The following is a 20002-nucleotide window of genomic DNA, read 5'->3' as shown; positions in this document are numbered from 1 at the left end:
ATTCTGGCTGGCGTCTTCCATGACAGATGTGTTTGTCCTCTGCCCCGCCATGATACTTCCAATATTTTCTCCCAAAGCCATGGCTCAAGTGCCTCTTCTCCAGTGCTTCTCAGTAATTGTCCAGCCCTGATACGACCAGGAGGCAATTGACAATACCATGACTTGGGGCAAACATACCTTAATCCTCAAGTGATATCTGGGCTTTTGGACACTTTTAATACATCTGGAGCAGAGTTCTTGATGGCTGACTCCATCACCATTGATTGTGGATGCAAGCAAGACGAAAATCCTTGAAACTTCAATCTTTTCTCTGTTTATCATGATGGTGCCTATTTCCAGCAGAATGAGACACCATCCAGTCCTGCACCTCTCTCAAATTGTTCTGATGTTTGAGCCCAATGTTGCAGCCACGGCGTCCTCCATCTTATTAAAGGCCATCTTTTCTTTCATTGCCCATCTACTTTCCCAAGCATGACCAGGGACTGGTCTTTCCTAACAACAAGTCTGAAGTTCGTGGATAAAGTCTCACCATCTTTATCTCTTTTTGGTTATACTTCTTCCAAGACATATTTGTGTGTTCCTTTGGTAGACCATAATGCTTCCCTTATTCCTGAGCAGTGCCATAATTCAAACGCACTGTATTGTCTTCAGCTTCCTTATTCAATGGCCAACTTACACATGCACTTGAGGTGGCTGAGAAGCACCCTGGCTTGGGTCAGGCACACTTTAGTTCTTTGATTACAGCCTTGCTTTTCAGTGTTCGCAAGAGGTCCTGTGCAGCAGATCTACCCAATTCACTACATCCTTTGATCGCTTGACTGCTGCTTCCATGAGCATTGATTGTGGATCCAAGTAAGGCAAAATCCTTGACAACTTCAATCTTTTCTCTGTTTATCATGATGGTACCTATTTGTCCAATTGTGAGCATTTTGGTCTTCTTTACATTAAGTTGTGGTCCATACTGAAGGCTTCCATCCTTCATCTTCATCAGCAAGTGCTTCAAGTCCTCCTCACATCCAGGGAGCAAGGTTGTATCATTTGCATATTGCAGCTTGTTAATAATCCTTCCTCCAATCCTGATGCTGCATTCTTCTTCATATCAATCAGCTTCTCAGACGATTTGCTCAACATACATATTAAATGAGTATGGTTAGAGGATACAACCCTGCCTCACACTTTTCTTGATTTTAAATAATACAGCATTCCTTTGTTCTGTTTGCACAATTGACTCTGGGTCCATGCATAGGTTTTGCATGAGCACAATGAAGTGTTATGGAATGCCCATAGTTTTTTATGGTCCATAGAGTTGAATGCCTTTGCATAGCTGATACAACACAAGTAAACATCCTGCTTTAAGCCAAGATTCATCTGACCTCTAAATTATATCCCTCCTTCCAAGTTCTTTTATTAATCTGGCCTGAATTTCTGGCAGCTCCTGGTCAATGTACTGTTGCAACTGCTCTTGAATGATCTTCAGTATAATTTTATTTGCATGTGATATCAATAATATTGTTCTATAATTTTATCATTTTGGTTGGTCACATTTATTTGTAATGAATACAAAGCAAGCAGTTTGAAACAGGGAGAAAGATGAGGCTTTCTATTATTTAAAAAAATCTTGGAACTCCATAGGGCCAATTCTATGTTGTAGGAACAGGGTCAGGAATTGATTTATTGGCAGTGAATTTGGTTTGAATTGCTGCCACCTCATTAATGAACTGCTGCATCTGCTATTTTGTTTAGAAAAGTTTTACTTACATGTGATCTTAATGGTATTGTTCAATAATTTCTCTATTCTATTGGGTCACCTTTCTGTAGACTAGGAATACATAGAGATCTCTTCCAGATCTGCATCCGTGTTTTGAAACATTTAAGTTGGTGTTCTGTCAATCCCTGGAGTCTTGTTTTTCACTAATACATGTAGTATTAGCTTATACTTCTTTCAACACCACTAGTTTTTGATTAATTGCTACCTCTTGAAATGGCTGAATGTCAAGACTAATTATTTTTTACTAAGTATATTTGGTACAATGACTGTGTATTCCTTCCATCTTCTTTGGAAACTTTCAGCATCATGGAAGCATATTGTCCAGAGAATCCTTCAATACTGCTAATCAAGGCTTGATTTTTTTCTTCAGTCCTTTAAGCTTGAGATATGCCGATTTCCCTTTGGGTTTTTAACTCTATGTTTTTGCACATTTCATTGTCATGCTATACTTTTTATTCTTGAGCTGCCTTTTAAAGTTTTCTGTTTGGTTCATTTATCTCATTTATTCCAATTGCTTTACCTACTGTCTTAAAAAGCAAGTTTCTGAGTCTCTTCTGACTTCCACTTTGGTCTTTTCTTTTGTTTCCTGCTTTTTAAATGATTGTTTGCTTTTTTATGCATGATGACTTTGATATCATTCCACAACTCATTTGTTCTTCGGTCAGTGAGGCAAATCTGCTCTTGAGATGAACCCTAACTTCACATAGAATACACTCTAAGTTGTCTTTTGGCTTTCATGGATATGTTTTAATTTTCTTCAACTCCAACGTCCACTTGCATATGAATGATTAATTGATGGACTCCTCCACAGTTGGGCCCTGGCTTTGCTTTGACAAATGATTTTGGCCTCATCCTCTACTCACTGAATTAGTCAATTTGTGTATGAGTCCTGTGTATTCTATTTGGTGCGGTCCACGTGTATAGACTCGATTTATGCTGTTTTGACAAGTTTATTTGCAACGAAGAAGTCATTAGACTTGAAAATTTCTGTCTTGGGATCTTCCACTTTGTTTCTGTCTACAAGGTCATATTTTACAACTATTAACCTTTCCTCTTTACTTCAAACTTCCATATTCCAAACACCAGTAATTAACACTGTACCTTGACTGCATGTTGGAAGAATTTGGTAGAGTTCTTAAATCTCTTCATCAGTGGCTTACGCTCTTGGTGAGTACATTTGAAATATATTTACATTAATTGGTCTTCCTGTAGATGCATAGATATTACTCTATTACTGACAGCATTGTACTTCAGGCTAGAAGTTGAAATGATCTTTTAGACAAAGAATGTGACTTCATTCCTGTTAAATTTGTCATTACTCTCATAGTAAATCATGTAACTGCTTGATTCAAAATGGCTAATACCATCTCAGCTCATTAATGCCTGGATATCAAATTTTATGTATGAGGTGGTACCCCCAAAACCCCCGGAAACACACTGGGTGGAGCAGAGCTTTCATAGTACACAATTTTCTCCAGTAGGCTAGCATCCAGCAACTCAGCTCCAAGTTAGTGCACCCAGTAGCATCACCTGGGAAGGTTCTCTGTCACAGCGAACATTTTGTAAAAGCAATTTTGCTCAAACCTCATTTTTTGTGATGATTGATTTTAAGAGAACAGCATGTGGATGTGAAATTTTGTTTTCTGCTCAGGAAAAATGCTGCAGAAACTGTTGTGATGATGAACACAGCTTACAAGGAACAGTGCTATGGGAAAACCTCAAGTGGAGAGTGGCTTTCTTGTTTCAATAAGATAAAATGTTGATTCTTAACAAAGTTCTGGTTGTGAGTCAACTTCCTGAACAGATGAAAATATCAACTCATAACCAATATCATAACCAATATGGACTGTTAACCAATGCTTCTATTTAGAAGTTCTGAGAAGATAGCATAACAGTGTGAGACCAAAAAAGAGCTAGTTGTGGCAGACAGGGGACTGGTTTTGCCACCAGTACAATGCACCTGCTCATGCTGCCATCTCAGTGCTCCAGTTTTTGGCAGACAACAGCATGCTCTCTTGTCCCATGCACCTTACTCACCTCTCCTGGTCCTGTGTAATTTCAAATGAACAGGTACATGAAAGACCATGATTTGATGATGTAGAAGAGGTGAAGAAAAAACGAGGAGGTGATGTCAGTCATCTAAACAGATGAATTTGAAAAATGTTTCCAAGAATAGAGTCATAGGTTTGACAAATGTATTGTGTAATTGAGAGTATTTTGAAAGTGATAAGGTTGTTTTGTAAAATATTCAACTTTGGGGAAGAATTTCGGTTATTTTTGGGTACCCCCTCATCTTCCATTTCAATTTTTGAACCCCCAATTTTCCTAGTTTTGTAGGGTTTGTAGGTTCCACATTCCTATTATTAATGGGTGTTTGCAGTTAATTATTTTATATTTGAATTTTGCTCCGTCATCAGGTGAAGGTTTTTTTGTGTTTGTTTCACATGTGGCAGCGAGTATTATCAAACTCCAGTCATGGAGGCAAGCTCTACTGGTGTTAGCGAAAACCCTGCCTGTTAATGTAGCACACTTCCAACACTCAGAAGTTCACTGGCCAAGACTGGCCTCCACCCTGAGCTTTAATAGTGTGCAGCAGGTGAAGGTGTGGAAAGCTTTGCTCCATCCAGGTTATTACGGTCAACTCAACTTCGACGAGAGAGCTTTTCTGCAGTTCTGGTTTGGGTGCCTTCCAATCATAGGGGCACATCTTCTGGCACTGTATCAAAGAATAGCCCCTTGCTGTTCAGAACTTTTTGTGTTATTTTTAGGGGAAGAAGTGGATCATCTTCCTAGTCTCTGGCTAGTCTGGAAACCTGCTGAAACGTGTTCATTAATGGTGATCTTGTTGGCAAATACTGTTTAGAATACGGTTGGCAAAGTTTTCAGTATCACAGATCATACAAACCAACGCACTATGACAACCTGACAGGCTACTGTCATAACTATGTACAAATACAAGTCCAAGAATCAATGTGATCTTGTCCAGTAAATGGCTACATGCTCTTCCCAAACGCAAAGGTAAATTAGCCCATCACTCTTTTTGTATCTCCTGAGCTTTCCATGTATCAAACTGTACTTGTTACTTTGTTTTTGTATGAAAGTTCTGGATAACAACACCTACCATCGATTTCCCTCTATTCCTTTTTCAAAATATTCTCAGACTTAGGAGTGTTTTTCTCATTATACTGTTTGGCAGATACGTAGATAGGATAACATTTTATTATTTAATAAGACAGATAAAAAGTTGACCTCACACTCCAAAGCAAACTGCTTCTCCAAGGTGACATGGCTAGCTAAAGTACTCTGGACCAGAGCCCTAATTGTGTAGATGCTCTCTTTGGCACGTTCCCATTATATATTTCTAAGTGATGACTTAGATTTGAAGTTAAAGAAGTCATGTTTCATTACATTTTATTAGCAAAAGGGTGCTTATAGTTTTTACTAAGACATAGAATTAAAAGATGATATTTTTTCCCCACAAAATTTTTCAAGTTCCCTTGTATAATGTCACATGACTCATACCAAGGGACAGAGACCCTTCCCAATAATTTGTAACGGTGATGCAAAGAAAACTAAAGTGTTCTAGATCCTTGTATTAGGCTGTTTGGTCAAGTTGGACCTCAGCTTTCCATGGACAGGAATCATGACCTTCACTTCATTATTCCATTCAGTGTTGAGCACAGGGCCCAGCAAACAGATGCTCAGAACCATATGTCCCATCAGGTCACTGTGAGGCAGCGCTGGCGTGATGGCCGGGAGTGTTGAGTGAGCCAATGTCCTAGTCTGCAGGTAGGCTGTGTTTGTGAAAGAAAGCCAGTAGCTACCTTGTGTCTCACATGAAGTAACAAGGCACTTTGAGAAGGCCCAGTCTGATGGGATTTTAACAAGACCCATCTGGGGTGTGTAAGCCACTTCCCCACCTCTTGGGACTGGCATTTGACCTTGACTTTTACGATTTATATTCTTCCTGAGTCAATATTTTTGGAAAGTCATTTCTGCTGCAAAGGACCATGGCTATGGCTTTCTGGCTATAGCCATGATGCTGAGCTGGGCATTAGGCCACAGAAGACTGGGGCAAACCCAAACAAAGACTAGTGTTCCTGCACCAGGTGCTTGCGCCTCTGCTCAGGCCTGTCTCCGCTACAAGCAAGTTATTAAGTCAACGGCCAAACACACCCAAAAGCTGCATAATTCCATCATGATGATCCATAATTGTTTCATAAGAAATTTTTCCACTTTGTTCCATGGTAACATTTTTCATTCCTACCCAATCCCCAAAAAATGAATCAGAAAAGTCTAGGCACATATAAAAGAGAGAACAAACAGGATCTTGGAGTACACTTAGGGATGACAGTGTCATTTTTCTGTGACCTTCCACAGAAGCTAGACCGTCAATAGGTGGGATTTAAAGTAAATCTTAATCAATAAAGCACTAAAGTGGCTTCTCCGAAGATTTCTCAGTGTGGTAACTTAATTAAGCAATGAACAGAATTGGCTACGTCATATTGCTTTCATCTGTCTTTGTCTTGTGAAGAAAATCTATCGTGTTCAAATTTATCTTGCTGGTTCATTGTGGTTCTTTCATTTCCTGTATTGCTATGCAGGTAATCTATACAAAATATTTGAATGGATGCCATGTGAATTGTGAGGAAGATGTTTAAACCAGTCGATATCTCGTCCCGAGGAGTGGTTTTCAAATGGAGCCTAGAATTTTGACAGAATGACTTGCAGAGTGTGGGAGTGGGGTGGCAAATGGATGCAGGGAGGGGCCAGCCACCTCTGAGTGTACTCCAGGCATCTCTAGTAAGTCAAACAGAGCTTTCAAGAATATTTACTACCTATAAGGGGGCATCAAAAATTCAAATAAAATGGGAATTTAGAGATAGTGGACTTTTCCCAGTGGGTTTTTTGAAGCCCCCTTATATTAGCGTTTCTTGTGAAATGTTGGATACTGTGTTAAGGACAAGTGTAAAACCCACAGCTATCAATAGTCTCCATTTGCTTTCCTAAGCAATGTCACAGGTGGGAGTGTGGGATCCTGGGAAGGAATCTGCTTAAGACACAGAAAAGTGGTCCAGGAGCACAGTGTGCTCTTCTCTTACTGCGTATGCTTCTCAGCTGCCTTTTCTACAACCCGAGTTTGGCCTAAATGGCCCTCTTCCCTGGTAGATAAGGAGTCCCATGATTTGAAGCCAGGGACCAGGATTATGTGAGTGACAAGAACTATGAAAACAATGTGACGGCCTAGAAGGAGTGAGCTGTGGGCCCAACACCTTTTGATTTTCCTCTTTCCTTGTTCAGTTACTCAGACCTTTTCGTTTTGACCTTACCAAGTCTGTATGTATAAAAGTGCTCGCTTTAGTTTGGGTTGTTTCATAAGCAGGCTTTGAGTGAAACTAGCTTATTTTCAAGATGACCCCAGATATACCGATAAGGGAATGAGGAGGTGTAAGGGAAGGAACCCTAATATCCTGTAATTGAGCATGGTTACACCTGGCAGCTAACAGACTTCGAGCCTGATGGGAACTGCTGGAGAAGATAAAGAATACGCACCAACGTTGTCCCAGGCAGGGGCGAGTAAAATGAGAAATGTTCCCTCTAATTACTATTGGGGCCAAGAAGTCTGGGCACATCTAGCCTGATTGTGGTTGGACTGACAGAAAGACCTAAAGAATCACCAGTGACTGAGGGACGGTGCTGTTGGCTGTGCAGAAACAGGGGATGCCAAGGGAGATGAAAAAGATACTGATGTCTGATTCCGAAATGATCTCATCACCATTTTGCTTAAGCTCAAGAAAGTGAAGTCATATGTGTGAGGCTAGCCACATACTAGACCAAACTTTTCCTAAAGATTTGGCCTGTTTGATGTTTCAAGGAGGGATAAACAATAATTACAAGAATAATCCATTTTTATAACTTCCACCTACTAATATCCCTAGGTAGTGCACAGGGTTTCCTCCAACTATTAACCTAAAGGTAGGCAGTTTGAACTCACCCAGTAGTAGGTGGAAGGCTGGCCTAGTAATCTTCTTCTGTTAAGATTATAGCCAAGAATCCCCCCTGGTGCACAATTGTACTCTTTAACACATGGGAACAGCATGTGTTAAATTGTACTCTTAACACATGGGAGCAGCGTGTGTTAAATCGAATCGACTCAATAACTATAGGTTTACCTCGTAAAGAGAAATAATGCTGGGGAAATACAATTTTGGAAACTCCAATTCCAGTGTAGTGAATTACTTAACATGGTTTTTTAGCTACAATTCCCATAAAAATGGCCTTTTCTTGAAAGATACTGAAAGGATTCTGTTGGGAGCCACTGTTAGCAGCATTCATTGTGATTGCCATTCTGCTGGGTATAAAATGAGCCCTTTCAGGTAGCGCAGGTTTCATTCCCAGTAGGAATCAGGAGTGGAGCATGTCCTTTTGACCCCAAGACCACTGCCCACAGGCTTCTTGATCCAGGCGAGAGCCGTGACAGCAGAGGGGCAGCAGAGGAGGGGCAGCAACAGAACCAAAGGCCAGAATAGGAGACAAGGCAGTGAGCTTTCCAGCCTGCCAAGCAAGTAAAACTGTACCTTCAGGCAGGAGGCTGGTTTGTGGAATAGGCTGCCTCCAGGCACTTAATTGGGAGAGTTCTGCTGGCTGACCCACAGAGATAGAGTTGAGCACCTTTATCCTGAGGCTGATGGTAGACTGGCATGATCTTTGGGGTCCTATTGGCAGTCCTAAAAGAACCTTGTATAATTTTGAGAGGAGAACAGAGGTCAACAGGCCATGTGGCTGAGAGACCAAGACCAAAGAGAAGTTGGTCTGTGGGCAAAGCTAAGAAGATACTGTTCTGTCTGAACAACTGAATCCTGAGCACACAGAATCTGTTAGCGTGACTGTTGCCATGGATTTTTGAGCCCCGCAGAGAGTGACTTGGAAGAAATGGCGATTCAGAATTGGTAAATGAACAGTGGACCTCAGCTCCCTAGGAATTGGTCTTCAGCAACGCATGCCTGCGGCCACGATTTTCCTTCCTCCTGTATGGCTGAAAGAGGTCACACATGGACCCAAAGTCATTTTATTTTCAGTCCATATTTCAAAATCCACTGCACGGCAGGCCACTCCCTGACTCTTTCTGGCACTGTCCCTTTCATAAGTGAAGGAGAAGCTATGCCCCCTTTTATCACTTTACTCTGAGCATACCAGTGGGAGCTGGTCAAGCAGCCATTTCATGCCTCCAGCTTCCCTGCACTTTAGAGATGATATCAACTCAGTGGCCTGAAGAAGCAAGCCTGCTTCTTGTCAGAAGACCCTTGATCCACTTGGAACTTCAGGTGTTTCCTTTCCTCATCAGAGTCGAGTCCTTCTCATTGCCGCATTTACTCCAGCTCACGGAGTCAACCGATTCTGGTGAGGTCAAATGGGTCCCAGCTGCAAACTGAGGTCTCCCACGTACCTGGCTGCACCTCCAACCACCACAAAAAGCCCGGAGCCCCTGGGCGGTGAGAACCATTACAAGCTTGACTGACCGCTTGAACCCTCCACAGGGGCCTCTGAAGTCCAGGTGTTCTGTTTCTGGAAGGTCACAGTTTTGAAAACCCTAGGAAGCAGTTCTACACTGTGCACACAGGGTGAATAGGAGTCAGAATGGAGCCAAAGGCATTAGCAATAATAGGAAAATCATGTGGTAATAAAATAATAAGATTTAAGTATACACTTTATATCTACAACTACAATTATACTTGATTTTCACAAAAGCTGGTAGAATGATACAGAAATAAGCACTTCTACAGATACTTGTTTTTTCATGTTATTTATTTTTACTAATAAATAACCAGTTAGCTGAGAGATAGCTATAGTTGAGAATGCTCTAAATATCATTTTCATATTCTTAACTGGTTTTAATAATTTGGTATAAATGCCCATTATCACTTTTTACTAGTTCAGGCACAAAAGGGTAAAGTGAGTAATAAAGTATACAGCCTTCTTAATTTTCTCATGGGAATTGTTTTACAGATTAGCAAACCGAGGGTTGGTAAAATCATGTAAATGGCTTCCCAGATATAAGCTCAGTTGAGACGCACTGTTCATTTTTAACTCAGTTTCATTGGCACGATGTGTTGTTTTTATCTGTTCGGTCTCCATCTGCACTTCTCCGAAGAAGCACACCCTAGTGGGTACGGGAAATCACCTCTAGCCTCTTTAGTCCGTGTGATTTAGGGAACTGAATGCTCCCTGGAACTAGGGAGAGCCATGTGCCTCAAACCTGTTTAATCTTTATTTTCCACTCTCTAGGCCCCAGTGACTCTGGTTCACTAAACCGGAGCAGGTTTCTGGGGCTCACACGGAACCATTTGTAAAAATAATTTCTACATATGGAGAGAGGTGAGCACGTAGGTTTTGAGCCGCCTGTGGTTATCCTTTCCTGTCAGGGGAGTCTGCTCCTGAATTAAAGTCCCACAGATCCTACGGTGAGAGATGGAGACAGAATTCCTGGTGATGTTCTTGGAGCTCATGCACCCAGCCAAGACTGAGGTTACTGACACAGTGATTTTGGTTGATCTGAGTCAGTGAATTCCTTCTGTGTGTCAGTGGGGGGAGCCCTGCCTAACAGGGACGTTCCCAAGTGCAGGGCTCTGTTCGGTGACAGGTGGGGCACTTTTTGTTATTGATACAACAATACAATGTAGTTCAGTTGCATCAGTCATTTCAATAAAACTCTTGAAAGTACTGATACAAGCATTATCAGAGTTGCTTTCCTTGAAGCAAAAATTCTTGCTGTCCTATTGCCCTGGTTAAAACGAAACTTTTGTTATTGTTAATTTCGAGTTAATTCTGACTAAATTTGTAACTCAGTGAATACTGACAGACTGCTATAAGAGAGTGTATAAGCTTCAGTTTAATAATTTAATTATCACTCATTAAATAGAAAAAGGTTTGCATAACATATGAATACTAAAAGAGAGAATCAATGATCAAACAAGCCTGCAAAAGGACGGCAGCTTGAAGTGTCCGGCAGCGTTACGGACTGCCCTATTAACTCCGGATTTAACACTTACTTGTGAGCATCCGCTCTCGAAAGAACAAGAAAAGGATGAAGAAACACAGCCACTTGCTTTGAAGCAACATTTGGCCATATCTTGTAGACAACGCAGCATTCTGCTCCCCTGTCCCCCCACTGAAAAGCAAAACAAACTGCCACTGAGCAGATGGTGATTCAGTGACCCCCATATCCAAGAGAATAAAACCTCCCTTTGGGTTTCCAAGAGGGGAGCTCTTATGAGAGTAGAAAACCCCATCTTCCTCCCAGGATCATTCAGTTAGTAAACACCAGACTGCCCATGCGCCTCAGAGGAGAGCTGCCGCATGGCGTTTCCAAGGACACTTGCTCTGAGTTAGAATGGACTGGTTGACAATGAGTTTGGGGCTTGGTGATCTGCAAGGAGTAGATCGCCCTGCCTTTCATGCAAAGTACCTCTGGAAGGATTTGAACTGTTATCCTTTCCGGATGTAACGGCACTTAGCCATGCCTGCCACCCCGCCGAAATAAAATCAAACTGTTTTGTAGAATTGAGCAGTTCCAGGATGCACACATATGGCTGCTTTTCAAGCTAATTATAGTCATCATTTCTTCTCTATGAAGAATTGAGTCTCTTCAGGAGATACTAGTCTTCGAATGATGCTCTTCAGGACCCCTTTGCAGTGAAGAAGCAGAGGTCATGGCATCCCCGTGTTAAGCATTATTGGGTTCAGAGTGCAAACAACATGTCAAGGAAGGAACATTTACTGACCTGGGGCCAAGGTGGGTGATTTGAATTTTAAAAGAAACCAAGCTCCCTGGCGAGTGGCGTGCTCTGCCACCAGATTTGAATTTCCTCTTCGTGGAACTCAAACATTTGAACCCTTGACCTTAGGCTGCCCAGCAGCTCTCTACATATTTATAACCAATACGCAGATCTTCAGAAAGAAAAATTCCAGCAGGAAAATTGGCAACAAGCTTGTTACAGCAGGGCACACAGAGCAGCAAGCTCTTCCCAGCTGCTGGATTTTCACTGCCCGCTTCTGTGCACTGCCTCCCAGCCAGCTGACCGAGAAGTGCTGTAACATCCGGGCTTTTGGTCACAGGAAAAAAGTTTGTCGTTGAATTTTAGACTTTGCTTTTTATTAAAAAGATGTGAAATTCATATACAAGTGAAAGATTAGCTTGTGCCAGTTATAGATAGTATTTTGTTAGCCCCTACTTCTGTATGCAAATTTCTTGAAATGCATATATGTAGATTTATGTTATGAAGCATGTGGTTTTATATGTAGGTCATGAAAATAGATCATATGAAACACTTTAAAGCAGCACATAGAGGAAGATGAAAGTATCAATCCCATCAATAAGATTGAGACGATGGGTCAGCACAGAGAGTAACACCGATTTGTTAATGTCTCGGAACATTTGAGAAACTAGCCCAAGTGAAAGTAGCAGAGAAAGTGTCATGCAAGATTGAAGTGCCTACTTACTTTGTTTTATGTCTATTGAGTAGAAGGTATAAACTAGTTGGAAAGTAAAATGATGCTTTCTCACAAAGCATTAGGCTGTGTGATCTAAGACACGACTTCAAATGTCAGTGAGATTCTTTGAAAAACCACAGTGTTTATTTTGAATATCACAGAGTAAGTGAAAACACATTCCCTTTCCGAAAGCTCCCAGGTGGCACACCTGGTTGAGAACTTTACTACTAACTGGGACACTGGTGGCTAGAACACTCAAAGCAAGGCCTCAGCAGAAAGAACTGGTGATTTGGTCCCAAGAGGTCACAGCCAGGCATCCTCTGAGGAGAAGTTCTACATCTTTGCAAAATCAGTAGCAACGGACTTTGTGTATACTTTTAATTTTAATGTTTTTACTGATCCATACTTGCCATGCTGTTTGCGAATTCATTTATAATCACCCGATTTTTAAAAATGGCACAGAAGATTCCTGAAAAAAATCTGAAAGTCAAATATCAAATGTACTATATTTCAAAATCAAATGAAAATATTCTCATTTTTGAAAAAAAATTTCTAACTTTAAGTTACTAAGGCATTTATGTCACCTTCAGCAATTTGTTGGTTCTACAAGAGTCCGAGTTCCTAACCGTTTAATGTAATAAAACTTCTCCAGTCTATCTGTGCACAAGTAAGTAAAAGCAGCAAAGAGTATCATTTGATGTCAAATACCCCACTCCTTACTTATTGACATAGCTATACTCCAAAGACTAGGTTGTCAGGCAAAATTTGACGTAATGTGGAAGTAAGGCTGCTCATGCTAGATCTGTATTGCAGCTCCGGACTGCAAGCGTCCACGGTCCTGAGCTGTTTCCCGGGTGCCTGATCCGGGGCTCTGGCGGCATGGTGCTTAGGGGCTGCACAGCTGAGAAGATCAGCAGTTTGAAACTTTCCCGGGTGGAGAAAGCTGAGACTTTTGGCTCCTGTAAGGAGTTATGGTTTCAGATACTAACAGGGACAGTTCTACGCTGTCCTGTAGAGTCACTTTGAGTCTGTATCAGCTGGATGGGGGCAGGGATAATTTTCTCAGATCAGCAAGATAAGCATCACTTAGGAGCTTGTTGAAATGCAGATCTGTTTCCACGTCTTACAGAAATCAGACTCCGCGTTAAACACACACACACACACACACACACACACACACACACAGCCAACCCAGGAGATTCATGTGCACATTAGAGTCTGAGAGCACAATATGTATCAAAGGCCTGAAAGAATAAAAACAGGTGGTTTGCTTCAAGTTTGAGTTTCCAAGGCTAGAAACATCAGAGAATTTTAAATGATGAGGTTGATTTATGCCACCTTTTGAATGCCCACGGTAGGTATCAGATCTAGCTAGCCAGATCTGCCAAACGGGCAGTGGAGTTCTTAGGGGTGAGGTGTATGCTGTGTTAGCAGGTGGCTGGCCCTCTAGCTATTGGACCATTGCCTGTGTGCTGCTAGCAATGTGCTAAATGAGAATTTCAGTGATAATGGAACACAGAGACCAGCGGGGCCATTCGTGAATGATAAATTTGGGCCAAAAATTGCTTTCTTTCAATGATTAGGTCATACTATGCATCTATAATTAAGTATTTCATTGTGAGCAGGTACTGCTTTTAGGTGTTGGGAGAAATGAAAGAAATTCTTAGACCCAGATATCATTGTGTTTCGTATGTATTATTATATTCAAATGAGCAAACCCATGAGAAATAGCTTCCCAATTTTTCATATATGGTAACTTGGCACAGGAGGTTAAGAACCTTGCTTAGCATCACAGGAGTAGTGAGTGATGGCTTCTATCTTTGAAATCAGCCTCAAAACACTACATGTGTCATTGCCATTGATCCTGCAATTAGGTACAGAGAGACTCCATGACCATCATCACCTTGAATTACAGAAAGGGGTTTTGAATTGGTTTGGCTTGGTTCAGTCATGGCCAATGAAGTTACAACAGAAGACTTGATGTTTCCATAACTTGTGTTTTGTCACACACTAACAAGATGAACAAGAATTGGTGGGTGGAAGGGGGGAATGTTTGTCGAAGCCATGCTAGAAAGTTGCTTTTCCTCTTAGAAAACAAGGGCAGCAAATGCAATGCCCAGAACCCAAATCTCTTGACCAACCAAACAGAAAACAAAGGTGGCTTGTTCCAAGTGACAGACTATGTGCGCCCTCTCCATATTCCTGAAATAATCCAGTCACCAGCTCGCCTTCTGCAAGGGCTCGCTCTGCTTCGGAGTTGGCGTTCCAGGGCTTCCACTTGCAAACTTTCCCACTAGAGTTAGTATTCTAAAGCACCCATATTGAAAAGTTTCCAGTTGGTTCCAGTTTTACTTCCTTGGCCATGATTGAATGAGTTCAAACCCGATCAACGTGCTGGTCTTTAGGAGTATACCTGGACCTGTGCGCCTGCTGTGAAGCTGGAATTCCTACCGCCTACAGACATAAGGCAGGAACAAACAAGAATTCATACCTCCTATAGACCAGACATAAGGCAGGAACAAACAAGAATTCATACCTCCTATAGACCAGACATAAGGCAGGAACAAACAAGAATTCATACCTCCTATAGACCAGACATAAGGCAGGAACAAACAAGAATTCATACCTCCTATAGACCAGACATAAGGCAGGAATAAATAAGAATTCATACCTCCTATAGACCAGACATAAGGCAGGAACAAACAAGAATTCATACCTCCTATAGACCAGACATAAGGCAGGAATAAATAAGAATTCATACATCCTATATACATAAGGCAGGAGCAAATAAGAATTCATACATCCTATAGACATAAGGCATAATAAACTCTCAACTCTAAAGAGGCGTCATCTTCATTTCCATTAGAATCTAAATTAGTTGCTCTAGGAGTTTGTTTTTCAATAAACTATTGCATTTCTACCCAACTTTGTATCCTTTCTCTTTTGTATCCTTCACTCGGTCCCAGTCGTTAGAGGCTGATATAGCGAGCCATTCCCTCCCATGGACAAATCAGCAGCCTGGTGTGATGGGGCGGGGAGGGGCACGTGGGATGAGGAGAGGAAGGGAGAAAAGGCAAAGCTTGTGTTTTAAAGGCCTCATTGGTTTCACAAAAAGCTTCTTGCTTTTCTGCTGTCATGGACTAACCACTTTCACAGGTGTTAGTGGATTTGTTAGAGCACCGTATTAGTTATTTTGGGAAAAGTGTTGCTTGCAGAAGCAAATCACCAACTCATCCAGGACAAATATTTAGTCTTCTGCAAGGAGCAGCCCCCTCATTAATGGCAAAGATAAATCATTATCAGAAAAAAGGAAAGTTCTGTTTTGAGGAAGGTGAACGCCCTCAAATGGTGGCAAAGACATTTCCCTAAAATTGCTTCAGAAAAGGAGTCTTTTGAGGATTTGGCCTGCTGGCTCCTAACTCCTAACTTTGCAGTTGGCAAGAGAGGGTGCCTTATTTAGGAAGGCTTCGAGGGGTTGGTTGGCAGCTCAAGATGCGCTGTTAAAGAAATGTTTCCTTTTGACCCGTCTCCAAGGCAACAAGAATGATGATGAAACAAACGTGAGCACAAAAATAACAACTGAAAAAATTATGTCATAGATTAAACACACATTGAGTAAAATAATTTATTATATATATACTTAATAAATAGTCTGACTTTCCTTTTAGAGAACCAGTTGTAATATAAGTATACTTTGGTGAAAGACTTCCTTTATTCTGTTTTATTAAGCCATTCTTATTAATGAGTATAATCTTGCTCAAGCTATTTTTGTCGCTTTATTAATTGCTTATATATTAATATGCAATTTATTTCTTCTTAATAATTGCCTAATTGTACTTTCCATACCTCCCTGTGGATCATCTTGGTAATTTATAATAACATAAGCAATACTAACCCAGTTTCCACCCAGATGAAATGTGCTCTTTGGGACAGAAACACAGCTGAAGGTTTTCTTCAGGGACAATGATGCTACACATAATCGAAAACGTCCACAGTGAAATCATTATTTTATTTTTGCAGTGTATTTATTTTGAAACAAAACTATAAATTTATGAATAATTTCTAGACAGATTAGACTTGCTTTTAGAATATCAATTTTTGACAAACTATTTTCTATGAAAACCAAGAATTTTTAACATAGAAATATACATTTCAAAATATCTCCCTACAGGTAAGGGAGAATACAATGAAAGAATATAATGAAACAAATTATCCTCTTTGCTTGCCTCAAAACTCATTGCCACCGAGTCAATGCTGGCTCATAGAGACCTCCCGTGGGTTTCCGGAACTGTCACTGTTTGAGGCAGTAGAAAGCCCAGTCTTTGAACTGCCAACCATGCATATCGCAGCCCATCTTGTAACCACTACACAACAGTGCTCCATTGTAGAGAGGTAAATGTTTGAACTATTTTACAGAACTTCTAGAAATAGACACAAAGCAAGCAAAATCTATTGCCTTTGAATCAATTCGATGTCCAGGGAACTTAGAGGAACAGAACAGAGCTGTTCCTGGGGGTTCTTGAGACTGCAAATCTCTCAGGCAATAGACAGAACCATCTTTCTTGCTTGGAGAGGCTTGTGAATTTGAATGGTCAAACATGTGGTTAGTTGTGGTAAACGGAGGATTTGGTAGAGTGTATTTGGCCTTATTTCTACACTCGCAACCATGGCATATGGAAAACTAGCCCAATTTTGAGAAAGCTCTCCATCGTTCTGAGCTACAAATGTTTCCAAATACACATGTCTCCAGGCAGAACAATGTGCCTGCTGTGGAGCAATAGGTCTCCATTGAGGAGCGGCCGTAAAGGAGCTACCATATAAGATGAATCATTCTTGTGTTCGGCTATCCACTATATCTGGACGTTATCTGTGGAGAGGACCAATCAGGTTCCATCACCAAACCACGGCAAAATGTAACAAACTCTTGGGGTGGGTTCAGGGGGGTTTGAGGTCAAAGAACACAAGGTCAAGAAGATGACTCACCTTGCTGCTGTTTTATTGTGTTACCCACTTATGATATTACCCATTGACTATGCAATATGTTAGCTGTATGATGCGCATGCCTGTGAAAGATCTGTAAGCCCCATTATATGTACCCATCAGAAAATACATTCACTCTCCCACTCCTGACATAGGGACGAGGAGCCCCTACGCCCTGCGGTCTGTCTGTCTCGATTATTTTTCCATAATATCAAAGTTGCTCCAGAGGGCCCGTTCAAGTGTGGGGACCCCCTATGCCCTCACGGTGAGTAGTGCAATACTTTACTCACCACACTACCTAAGCTTCTATAGACCCAAAAAGTCTATAATATAATACAGACCTTTTATAATATACTGCCTAACAAACACCCCGCATAAGAAAAGTGAATGCAGTCACTAGGAAGCTTTAAAACAAAACACAATTTGGAGAATTAAAAAAATTCTACTACTACACAAACATAAGTCTATCTATATATCAAAATTTTAAAAGATCAAGTACTTCCTGTGGAAACACCATGGTTTAAGACAAAATGGAAAGCAGGCATGCAGAGGAAAACTGATCCACGTAATCCTGAAGTCATTAATTGCATCGTGTGGAAGGCTGAATTCCACAGTTAGAAGTAAGTGGTTTCCCAATGACGCTGAGTGAAGTATACTGACCTTTTTTGGCAAGGCTACTGTTGGGTTCATACTTCTCGATCAACACTTGGACTTGTTCTTGCTTTAAAGGTGGGTAGAGGATTTCATTTAGCCGGGGATCTCGCTGCTTAAGATTGATAAAATCCATCATCTGATCAACAGTAAGGTATGGTTTGCTTTTGGCACCACTAAAAACAAGAAACATCGAGAAATCAGACCATGTCCCACCAAGTCTTTCTAATACTTCACAGACTGTGAGAAGGCAAAACTAATGTCTTGGAAGAAGCACAGCTTGAAAGCTCCTCAGAGGCAGGGTAGTGAGCCTTCACCTCATGTACGTGGCTCAAGTTAACAGGAAGGATTCGTCTACGGAGAAGGTCATCATGCCTAGTATAGTACAAGGTCACTGAAAATGAGGAAAACCCTCAGTGCGATGGGTTGACACGGTGGTTGTAACATTGGGTGAAAATATCCAACAATTGTGATGCTGGAGCACAATCAGGCAGTGTTTTATTCTGCTGTGCACAGGGTACGTATCAGTCAGGGAAGACTCCTAGCACCTAACAGCAACTCCTTCGTCTATGTGCACACAGCTATAGGGAGTCACCATTGCTTGTCTGCCAGTGTTTCATCCTGTGATGGCTTGTGTGTGGCTGTGATGCTGGAAGATATGCCCTGATGACTTCCAACATCATCATGGTCACCCATGGGACTAGATTCCAAGGGAGCTACCAGACAAAGAGCAGAGTAGGAAGAAGAAGTAGGCTGTTACTTCTGAGGGATTAGCCCCTGAAAAGCTCAGGAATAGCAACTGAGCAACACCTGATACCGTGCCAGAATATGAGTCCTTCAGGTTGGAGGACGTTCAAAGTAAGACTGAGGAAGAGCTGCCTCCTCATAGGAATGCTGACCTTAATGACCTGGATGGAGCAAAACTTTCAAATCTTTCACTTGCTGATGGGGCATGGCTAAAGATTAAAATATATATGTTCTAACTTTACCACCAGAAGATTAACAATCAGAACATGGAAAGTGCAAAATATGAATTTGAGAAAATGGGAAGCCATCAAGGATAAAATGGAGCACATAAAAATAAATACCGTAGGCATTAGTGAATTTAAGTGCACTGGTATCAGTCACTTTGAGTGTAACAATCATATGGCTCTCACTGTGTCAGGAATGACCTAGTCAAGAGCAAAGCATGATGGAGAAGCGCCATGCCACCCGCCAAAACAAAGCCAGGGGATGACTGTGAAACAGACCATCAATTGTTTACATATAAGTTCAAGTTGAAGCTAAAGCATATTAAAAACAAGTCCATCGTAGTTGAAATACAGTGTTGAATACATTCCACTTGAAATTAAAGAACATATCCAGAAGAGCTGTGACACGTGAGACACGAATGACCCAAGACCTGACAAGTTATGGAATAACATCAAGAACATCGTACATAATGAAAGCAAAAGTACATTAAAAAAGAGAGAAAGAAAGAAAAGATCAAAGTTGATTTCAGAAGAGACTCGGGAAATTTGCTTTTGAATATAAAGTAAAGCAGATGGAAGAAATGATAAAGTAAAACAAAGGAAGAGAAAATTTCAAAGGGAAGCTCAAGAAGACAAGGTAAAGTATTATAATAAAATGTGCAAAGACCTGGAGTTAGAAAACTAAAATTGAAGAACACACTTAGTAGTTAACAAGTTGAAAGAACTGAAGAAAAAAATCAAGCTTCAAGTTGCAATATTGAAAGATTTTATGGGTAAAGTATTGAATGATGCAGGAAGCATCAAACTAAAATAGAAGGACTACAAAGAACTATACTAAAAACAACATTAACAACAAAACAACCAAAACTACTTCATCAGCATTTAACCATTTCAGGAGTAGCATATGATCAAAAGCTGATATCAGTGAAAGAAGCCCAGCTTTATTGAAAGTATTAGTGAAAAACAAGGCTCCGGAAATTGACAGAATACCAATCAAAATGTTTCAATCAATTGCGGCAGCACTTGAAGGAATCTCTAGTCTAAGTCAAGTAATTTGAAGGGCAGCTCCCTTGCCAACGGACTGGAAGAGCCCCAACAGAGTGCAGATAGTAAGACAATATCATATCACATGCAAGTAAAA

At 41.0% G+C, this 20002-nt stretch overlaps 1 protein-coding gene and 1 non-coding gene across 3 annotated transcripts in view; both read right to left on the bottom strand.

The window, feature by feature from the left end:
* The window catches only part of PLCB1 (phospholipase C beta 1), an 839164-nt gene that overhangs the window by 261229 nt on the left and 557933 nt on the right, over positions 1-20002 (bottom strand). For both annotated transcript variants that reach the window (XM_075563986.1, XM_075563987.1), the window contains exon 9: positions 17900-18066. In XM_075563986.1, the coding sequence (XP_075420101.1) occupies positions 17900-18066 (167 nt within the window). The remainder of the gene's footprint in view (positions 1-17899; positions 18067-20002) is intronic.
* On the bottom strand, positions 4211-4362 carry LOC142423597 (small nucleolar RNA SNORA62/SNORA6 family). Its single transcript, XR_012779215.1, has one exon. It is a non-coding gene; the product is annotated as a small nucleolar RNA SNORA62/SNORA6 family (small nucleolar RNA).

The sequence above is a fragment of the Tenrec ecaudatus genome, chromosome 12, assembly GCF_050624435.1.
Source record: "Tenrec ecaudatus isolate mTenEca1 chromosome 12, mTenEca1.hap1, whole genome shotgun sequence".
Lineage (NCBI taxonomy): Eukaryota > Metazoa > Chordata > Mammalia > Afrosoricida > Tenrecidae > Tenrec > Tenrec ecaudatus.
The sequence above is the reverse complement of the archived record's forward strand: the minus strand, read 5'-3'. Positions and strand labels throughout refer to the sequence as shown.